The sequence below is a fragment of the Salminus brasiliensis genome, chromosome 4, assembly GCF_030463535.1.
Source record: "Salminus brasiliensis chromosome 4, fSalBra1.hap2, whole genome shotgun sequence".
NCBI lineage: Eukaryota > Metazoa > Chordata > Actinopteri > Characiformes > Bryconidae > Salminus > Salminus brasiliensis.
This window is the reverse complement of record NC_132881.1, coordinates 43061344-43071629: the sequence shown is the minus strand read 5'-3', so window position 1 is coordinate 43071629 and position 10286 is coordinate 43061344. Positions and strand designations below refer to the sequence as shown.

Here is a 10286-nt window from a genome sequence, read left to right as displayed (position 1 = left end):
TCTTCCACATGTTTGCTGTGTCCCCTACATGGCGTGTGGCAAACTGCAAACAACACTTTTTATGTCTTTCTTTCAACAATGGTTTTCTTCTTGCCACTCTTCCATAAAGACCAGGTTTGTGGAGTGCAAATTCTCCCTCCTGAGCTGTGGATTTCTGCAGCTTCTCCAGAGTGACCATGGGCCTCTTGGCTGCTTCTCTGACCAGTGCTCTCCTTGCTTGATCTGTCAGTTTGTGTGGACTTTTTGGATAAACTTCTCCACAACCTTGTTCTCAGTTAAACTGAGAAGCAAGGGTTTCTAAATAGCTTGAGGGCCAGACGTGGTCCTTCTCTGAAAATTTACTCGTCATAAATCCACTTCATAACTGAACTGACCAAAATGATATGTATAAAACAACAGACCACACTTTACGGAATATCTTTAACCAGAAAAGACACTGCAGGGTTTGAGAGAAGAAGCGAGAGGCAATTCTACTGAACACCCCTTAAAATTAGAATAATGCTATCTGGCTAACTGACTAACCCCTGGCTAACCCCTCAGGACTGGCATTCCTGAAGCATCTTAGCATACAGATGATTCTTAAATGGCTGAGTGAGCATCACGCTAAACACTGGGAGGCTTGGATAAACTTCTCCACAACCTTGTTCTCAGTTAAACTGAGAAACAAGGGTTTATAAATAGCTTGAGGGCCAGACGTGGTCCTTCTCTGAAAATGTACTCATGTCATAAATCCACTTCATAACTGAACTGACCAAAATGATATGTATAAAACAACAGACCACACTTTACAGAATATCTTTAACCAGAAAAGACACTGCAGGGTTTGAGAGAAGAAGCGAGAGGCAATTCTACTGAACACCCCTTAAAATTAGAATAATGCTATCTGGCTAACTGACTAACCCCTGGCTAACCCCTCAGGACTGGCATTCCTGAAGCATCTTAGCATACAGATGATTCTTAAATGGCTGAGTGAGCATCACGCTAAACACTGGGAGGCTTGAATAAACTTCTCCACAACCTTGACCGAGAGTTCCTTGGTCTTCCTGATGCTGTTTGTTTACTAGTGTTCTCTAACAAACCACTGAGGCGTTCACAGAAGTGGTGTAATTACACAGAGAATAAATTACACACAGCTGGACTTTATTAACTAATCAAGTGACTTCTGAAGGCAAATGACTGCACTGGCCTTTATTTAGGGTTATCTGTGTATCTGTGTATTCAGTGGCTGAATACTTTTGTACATCACACTTTTCAGATTTTTATTTGATTAAAAGTTTGAAAACAGTGCATCATTTTCATTCCACTTCTACGCTTATTACTTAAAATCTCAATAAAATACATTTAAATTGGTGGTTGATAAAATGTGGAATGGTATGAATACTTTTTCAAGCCACTGTGTATATAAAACTCTCCATGTTGACATTTGTGTTTGGTAGTATCTAGGCTTTGAGGTATCTTTGGATCCAAATCTATACAAACTAGCTATTTCCTAAGCAAACAGTGTACATGTATACATATTTGCTAGACAGTTTTGTGTGGTGAGTGAAGGCGGGGTAGAGGGCATTTGTTCTCAGTTAAACTGAGAAGCAAGGGTTTATAAATAGCTTGAGGGCCAAGGGTGGTCCTTCTCCGAAAATTTACTCATGTCATAAATCCACTTCATAACTGAACTGACCAAAATGATATGTATAAAACAACAGACCACACTTTACAGAATATCTTTAACCAGAAAAGACACTGCAGGGTTTGAGAGAAGAAGCGAGAGGCAATTCTACTGAACACCCCTTAACATTAGGATAATGCTATCTGGCTCACTGAAGAAACCCACCTTTGTCAAATACCCCTCAGGACTGGCATTCCTGAAGCATCTTAGCATACAGATGATTCTTAAATGGCTGAGTGAGCATCACGCAAAACACTTTCTCCACCATTTAAGCTCTTGACACTGGGATGCTTTTGGGAAACTGGGCCCAAAGTAGTCGTAGAGCTACACAGATGATATCTTCTGTTTGTTGGTCTGCGAAGTCTGTGTGCAAGCTTCCAAGACTTGATCAAGCAGTGCCTATTATGCTTGTTGTAGCTCGGTCCTGGCAATCAATAGAGAGACACTCAAGGTTTTCAACACTCTGCTTTTATGGGGAGGGGAAGGTTTGGACAAATATAGCAAAGCCAAACCAAACAAGCATTACGATCTGCGAGGTTTAAAAATACAACTGGTTTTTCTATCAGATTTGCAGCCTTTAATAGTTATTCAGCACTACTGCACTGGACTACTTCACTTCCCGCTTGCTGCACCTGCACCAACACTCAGATTTTGAAGTTTATCTGCCACCTCAGGTTCATCCTCCTCATCTTCCTCCTCCTCCTCCTCGTCCTCCTCTTCATCATCGTCGTCATCGTCATCATCGTCAGACTCATAGTAATCGTCTTCTTCATCTTGGTCTCCCCCTCCTCCAGCAGCAACACTTTTCCAGTAGGAATCATATCCCGACGCGCCGTAACCGTAACTGTCGTCATCAGCCCCACTCTGCCGACCGAACTTGTGAGTGCGAGCTGCAGAGAGAAGCAAACAGAGAGCAGCGGTAACAGTAAACATCTCGTCACAGTTGATGCCAATGTACAGCAACTACCACCAGAAAGAGACTCTCATGAGAGGTGTGCAGGGAGAAAACCCTTGCTATCAAAAAAAATAATACTTACCCTGAGATTATGATTATATATATATATATATATATATATATATATATATATATATATATATATATATATATATATATATATATATATATATATATATATATATATAAAATGTATGTATATACACAGACACACACAGATATAAGATACACATTACTTGTGTCAACATTTACCTGTAGGTCCAGTGATGACATTTAAGGTTTGCTAAAGACTTCTCTATGCATCTTGTGGTCTAATCTTAATCTTGAGCTGAATTTGCTAGGACGGCCTGACCTGGTCACGTTGGCTCTTTTCAAAAACCCTTCTCGGACTTCTCTGCATCTATAATCTACTTTCTGAAGGACTTCTGAGAGCTTTTTGGATCTCGCCATGGTGATCTTAACCCCCACCTCTAACAATCAAGGGCAAACCAGACTAAATGAGGTTTAAATAAGACCGACTCCTCCAGATTCCTCTCCAACCATGTTCAGCTGAAGTTCTGGACCTTATTCTAATTTTAGCCATTTTAGTAGTACTAAATGTAGGGGGTCCAGACTTTCTCCTCACAAGAAAACTGCATTTCTATCCAATATAGTTATATTACCCCTACCTTTCAAACATAGATGTATTTAAATGTAAATATCATTCTGTATAGCAGTGCCAGCCAAATGCCACAAAAAACATAAACAGTGCCTTGTGAAAGACCCACTTGGAGTACCTGTGGCTCTGCACATTTCAGTGTTTTCCCTGCTCCCAACACATCTGATGCCACCAATCAGATAAACATCAAGCTGATCCTGAGCTGAAGTGGCAGTGCAGAAAAACACAAAAATGTGCACAGCTAGAGGTCCTCCACGGTCAGGAATCTGTGGTCTGTTGTGTTGTGTTTCAATCAGCTTACTGCCCGCAATTCTTTTCAGAGAGCTGCGATTTTACAGTAAATCAAAATACGGTTTCTGGTGGAGGGACATTTAGTTTCTTGCTAAAAACAAAAATCTGTGGTCAGGAATGAAAGTCAACCAAGTATCACAGACTATAAAAAACTCACTGGACATGCTGAGGTCCTTAGTCTCCTGCGTCTGGTGCCCACACTTGGGACATGGAGGCGCCTTGCCTTTCTCCTGCTTAAAGACTTTGCTTCTAGCGTGGTCATCACAGAAGCAGGCCTACCAAGAAAAGTACAAAGATGGAGGTGCAGTGCATACATGTATTGTGTGCGCGCACACACACACACACACACACACACACACACACAAAAAGGCCAACCAATGTGAAGGGGCAATGCATAAGTGTACTACATATTCTTTATATACTGTACATCCCAGAAGCTGGCCTACCAACATGAAAGAGTAATGCATGCAGGCATTATTTAATATGCATTGTACAAATATATACTGTACATCAAAGAAGCCGACCTACCAAGTTAAGTGCAATGCATGCATATACTGTATATAATATATACGGTATACCCTCATAGAAGCAGGTCTACAAAGGCAAAGTTGTAATGCGTTCATTTACTATAAATAATATATTCCGTATATACTGTACATCTTCACAGACACGGGCCTAGAAAAATAATATGCAGTATATACAGCATCATACCAGCAGCCCTATAAAAGACTAAAGTGCAATGCATACATGTATGCTAAATCATATATTGTACACCGAGCAGCCATAACATTAGCAGCACCTGCCTAACACTGAGTAGGTCTCCCTTGCGCAGAGACAACAGATCTGACCATTCAAGGCATGGACTCCACAAGACCTTTAAGTCCTGTACGCTGTGAGGTGGGACCTACATGAGCCTTGAGGGCCCTTGACCCGGTCAACAATTCACCGGTTGCCCTTTTCTGGAGCAGGTACTTTTGGTAGGTACTGACCACTGCATATTGGGAACACCCTACAGGACCTGCCTGATGTTCTGGACATGTTACGACCCAGTCGTCTGGTCATCATTGTTTGGTTCTTGTCTCAGAGTGGCTCAGATTCTTATGCATGCTTATTTTTCCTGCTTTTAAGACATCACCTTCAAGAACTGACTGTTCAAAAACTGCACTTTACCGGTACTAATGTTATGGCTGTTTGGTGCATATGATCACAGAAGCACTCCAACAATAATGGAATGCAATGCATGGCTTTATACTGTACATGACGCTGCAGAGCACTGCTCTGCTAAAAAGGGAACACATACAGTAGAGCAAACAAGGGCCTCACCTTGCATCGCAAACAAGAGTGCTGCCCCAGTCGGTTACATGACACGCCTAAAAGTGAAAAACAGAATTTGAGAGAAAGGTCCAGACAGCAAAAGACAGCAAACAGAGACATTTATGCATATTTATCTAGTCTACAGACTCACATTTAAAGGTCTCTGCCTCTAAGACCTGACAGCTGGCCTGGTGCTCAAACTGGTCATCCTCACAAAGGAAATTGTGACAGAAAGAACAGCGGAAAATACGCCCTCCTGCATCCAAGAACACTTATTAGATTAGAACAAACCACTGTAAAAGAAGCCATGTGACTAAACAGTGAACAGTCCAATGCATTTGCACTTGAAATTAACTGGAAATCTAAGTGTGACTGAATGCTCGGTAGAAACAAATGGCAGAGTTTGCTTTGCTTGTTACCATGCTCCCAAACACTACGGTCACACTCGATGCAGTCTGCGTCAGAGAGGGGACAGGAGCAGGCGTGTGTACTCAGACACTTCCTCCCATGGCACACCCAGGCTTCACAAAAGTCACATATCGCCCCCTAGTGGTCACAAACAACATGCTCAATGATGAGTCCCAGGACGGCTGCAGCAGTCTGTTTCTCAGCTCAGTAATAGATTTATAAGGCTTTAGGCCTAGATTTACAACAGCTGTCCTCAGAAAACACACTTCCTAGGAATCTTAGGATGAACAAACACTGAACAAGAGGTTTATAAGATCGGGTCTCATTCACCAACCGTTCCTAAAATCCACTTATGCAGGGTTCACGAAGATTCAGACATACAGCATGTTTTATTTTTATTTTTTGGGAGGGATTTGTTCAGTTTACCTGGACAATGGGGTCCATTAATAGAAGAGCAGAGCTGTGAACAATTCTGCAGTTTAAAACCACCATGAATCTGACTTTAAGAAAGTTCTTCGGAAGATATTGGTGAATGAGGCCCAAGGTACTTTAATGCGATTTATAATGCAAAAAAAGGAAGAATCTCAAATATTCTGCAAATATTTTCTTCAGTCTTTCTCCGTTTGTTATCATAAACAATCATAAAGTTATGAAAATATAAGAACTTTTAAAATACTGACTGCTATTTGTGTTTTTCTTTACAAATTATGAAAGAATATGAATTCTTGAATGATTTCTGAAGATAAAACATACCCATTAAGCTCACTACCATCTCAGCTGAAATTACTTTCTTATTAAAATAATAATAATAATAATATATAGTGTATTGCCTTACTTGATATCTTAAAGAAACATTCTTGTGATAACACAATTGTTGGAATTATAAGCCAATTAGACAACTGCATACTAAGATATGGTTACCCATGGGTTTACATATGCTGGTGGCCATTGTGAAAGTCTGAAAACTTTGACCAAAAGAGTCTAATAAACATTTAAGACATTTACGATGTTTTAACTTTTAATTTGGGTAAGCGTCTGTTTTTTTGCAAACGCAAGATATCAGTGCCGTTTCATGTATAGTATGAGTTGTATGCATCACTGGCTTGTATATTACAATAAGGATAAGAAAAGGGTACGAGGATAAGTGCAGCCTACTCTAGTAAGGAGAATGCTTTGCTTACCACCATGCCCATTCCAGTGCTGTGAACTCCAGGATGTTTCACAACACAGTCAGAGGACTTCATGCACTTTGTTTTACCTTAGAACACAAACAGAGAGCAAGCCCATTACAACATGATCGGTCCTAAAAAAAAAAGGTTCAATAGTAGCTTCAAATATTGCTTCACTGTTAAAGCTGAACAAAATGGCTGCCTATTCACAAACATTAGCAGTCATTATTCTTTAAGCAGAACCGGCTTCTGTTTACCCAGTCTGTTATTAGGTGCTGTTTTTTTTTTTATCTGCTTTGTGATTCAATATCTTATCTAATCAAAGACAAGGAGCTGCAAGACTGAGCTCTTTCTGAACATACTGATAAGAGGAGGATGCTCATAAATGGTCTATAACTTACCACACTGGGCGCACATAGGAAGTTTCTGCACTGAAGAGCAGAAGTAGCAGAACGCTCTGTTTTTCTGTCGCCTAGAAAATAAAACATAGTAAAACATATCAAATATGCACACAGTTGGCAACAGTGTCTTCCACAGCACCTGCAGACCTGTCAGTCATTAGAGCCTGACTGCTCACATCACTTCCAAAACATGTCTCCAACATCAAACATATAAACCCTGCCTTCCCCCTGCTTTACTTTCCTCCTTACTGCAGTGTTCCTTCCTACTTTCAAGGGATGTCCCAATCAAGTTTACTTGCACCCTGATCTGATCCAAGTACCCTTAATGCTGACTGTTGGCCAATAATGTAATTATACAAATTCCTCTGACTGTGTTGTGAAACATTCTGGAGTTCACAGCACTGGAATGGGCTTGGTGGTAAGCAAAGCATTCTTCTTACTAGACTAGAAAAGAAACCTGCTTTTTTTGTGTCTAATAAACTGGTGTTTACTAGAATTTATCATCAGGACGTCTTGCCTAAGCTGCGGGCCTGTATTATTTGCATAAATACAAAGATTATATCTAATCAGTATTGGCCAACAGTCATCATTAGGAGGACCCTACTTTCTAGGGATGTCCCGATCAAGTTTAACCTAGTACTAAATGCCCTAATGAGACTATAATAAGGAGGAAAGTAAAGCAGGGAGAAGAAAATATAATAAGGACCTTACAGCAGCAGCTGAGAATCATGTCTGTTAATGGCGCCTAATGAATACCAGATGAAGTGCTGCTACAAAAAAAAACTAAAGAACGTAAGTAGAGCTGGGCAACATGAAGATATTTTATTGTATCACAATATTCTCTTCTAAACTTATGGATATAATAAACAGTGATCAGCTGCAGGTTTCATTACTAACAGTGTAATTAGACCGGTTTAATTAGAAAAAGAGCAACTGAGTATCTGAATAGCAGTGTTTAAGAATCTGTTGCTACTGATGTTTTTAGTCTGTGATTACATTTCTCATGAAAAATATTGTGTATCATGAAAAAAAAGTGTTTAGAAATCGTGATATAGTATTTTTACCATATTGCAAAGCCCTAAAGGGAAGTACGGCTACCCGATCCATTAATAATGTCTAGATTGGATTGGGACATCCCTACTACCCTACTTTCCTTATTTTAAAACAGTTGATAATATGAAAATGACAAATTAGTTGAGTAAAAAAAACAACAGTCAGCCTAAGTACAGCCAAACTCAGAACACAGAAATCAAGATTAAACTGTTAACAGCTAAAATTTAGCCATACCAGCACAGAACAGTGGGAGAACAACACAGGGTGGAAAGTCTGGCAATGCTTACATTTAAAGTCCTGTTTTTTTTAACAAAGCCAAAATTAGCCATTTCTAAATAGGGCTGGCCGACAAGCCAAACTATAGCCAATTAAACAGGGCTAATTACGCTCGGTATGAAATGAACTGTGCAGTTGGTCGGTGTTCTTTAAGCACTGACGATATCCAGGACATGCTCACAATAGTATACTGTATATCCAGGGATGATTTTGGGTAGAATTTTGTTTAGGTTGGGTGAATATATCCATGTCATTTGGTTTTCTGCCTGGGTCAGTTTCAGATGAATTGTTTCCAAATAGCCAGCATCAGATCAGGCTGAATTTAGTTTGGCTCACATCAGTTGTAAACATAAAACTTGATTCAGGACAGGTTCTGAGGTTCTGATTCAGTTTACAGATTCAGACTAAACCTCAGTTCTAGTAGTTTTACTAATAAACTAATAAACAGGTAACATTAAATACAGGGTTAAAAAGGCTCTGCAAAAATCTGTAATGGAATGTGAAGATAGCTCACCTGACGCACTTATCACAGTCCTGTCAACATCAACCAAAAAGCATTTGTTAGAACAGTATTCAAAACTCTCTGTAAATGAATATGCACAATGAACAGTCGAATATATATATTTATATTACATAATTAAAGATGCACCAATACCATTTTTTCCTTTCCAATACGATACCAGATTTTCAAGTATCTGCCGATAAAGAGTACCAATACCTACCAATACTACCGAACCGACTTAAATACTGGCCACTTTTCATAGGTTTTACTTTTTTTTTATCTCGGATCCCAAATAATATATAACAAGCTTGAAAGAACAGTGTTTACTGGTTGAGGAACTGCACATTTGAAAAGTTTCAGAGCTGTAAAAAAATTAAAATTTCCACAATGCAGAAACACATGCAGATAGGGAAGCATAATCTTGCTAAGCTTTGCCAAATAGCATATCACTGGGAAAAAAAAAAAAAAAAAACGTTTAGAAACAGAAAGAGCTTCTGCAGCAATTTCACATTCAGGTTCATGTCTCTACACTTCAGGGTTTCCTTTAAACAAGCTGCTGGTTGTTTAACCAGCAAACTCAACTTCTGGTCCACCACCATGGAAACAGAAAGTTTTAAGGGTAATAACTATTTGTGACTGGTGGTTTAAGCATTTGTTTTTAAAGTATGCAAACAAAAATGTTCTGTAAAAAATAAATGAATGAATAAATAAACTGTATCGCATGTAAGAACAATATTAGTTTAGGACTAATAACACCTTAACAGATCAAAATACCTAAATACCTAAAAGAAATACCCAAGTCATAATTATGCACATTTAGCCCATTAAACCATGTGAAGCACTCTTACCATGGACGAATTGCACGGGTGTTTGGCCACATCAACATGCTCTCTACTGGCACGGCTCTGTTTCTCTCGCTCCTTCCGACTTTCAGCCTTCTTGCGGGCACCAGTCTTCTTCTTCGGCATCCTTCAGCAATGAAATAAGCAACTAGACAGAAAGAGAAAGCAAGCACCTACTTAGTCAGGGCAGGTCTAGACTCTGCTGTCTGCCTTGATTGGGTCTGATCTATAGTCCACAGCCTCACGGTGTACACTGGCAGAGCTAAATGTGTGGATCCACTTGACTGCCAGACCAGCCAAGAGCAAGAAAGGCAAAAATGAAAGGCAGGTCCATTCAACTAGCTGGACACAGCTCAGGTCTGTTAGAACAGTAAAAACATCACACCTACTGGATACACGTTACTCTCACTGTCAATTCTGCACACTGTACTGTCTCCCTGCTTGCTTCTTTAAGAGGAAGTCCATCAACTGTTTGCCCACCAACTAACCTTTCTACATAATTAAATAGTTAAGACATAAACAGAGCCTGTCAGAGTGCTTTAATGTGAAAGCCAGAACTGCTCACAGCAGTAGTGATTAGAACCAGACACCCAAATCCAGCCAATAAAATAGGACTCTCTAGAGCAGACAAACCCATTGACACCGTGCCTAATCCAGGGCATGGGCAAGAGGGGTATAAAGCCCCACTCAGCAGAAGGCAATCAAATCCTCACAGCAATGCTCCTCCAAAAACTATCCTGGACAGTAGAGACAG

General features: G+C 39.9%; 1 protein-coding gene across 1 annotated transcript in view; it reads right to left on the bottom strand.

The window, feature by feature from the left end:
• Positions 1 to 2115: 2115 nt before the first annotated feature.
• znf330 (zinc finger protein 330) overlaps positions 2116 to 10286 on the bottom strand; it is an 11950-nt gene continuing 3779 nt past the window's right edge. The window contains exons 2-10 of the mRNA XM_072677128.1: positions 9539 to 9680; positions 8703 to 8722; positions 6860 to 6930; positions 6471 to 6547; positions 5301 to 5427; positions 5033 to 5137; positions 4891 to 4937; positions 3725 to 3842; positions 2116 to 2553 (exon numbers count right to left, since the gene is read on the bottom strand). Of these exons, the coding sequence (XP_072533229.1) occupies positions 2276 to 2553; positions 3725 to 3842; positions 4891 to 4937; positions 5033 to 5137; positions 5301 to 5427; positions 6471 to 6547; positions 6860 to 6930; positions 8703 to 8722; positions 9539 to 9658 (963 nt within the window). The 5' untranslated portion in view covers positions 9659 to 9680 and the 3' untranslated portion in view covers positions 2116 to 2275. The remainder of the gene's footprint in view (positions 2554 to 3724; positions 3843 to 4890; positions 4938 to 5032; positions 5138 to 5300; positions 5428 to 6470; positions 6548 to 6859; positions 6931 to 8702; positions 8723 to 9538; positions 9681 to 10286) is intronic.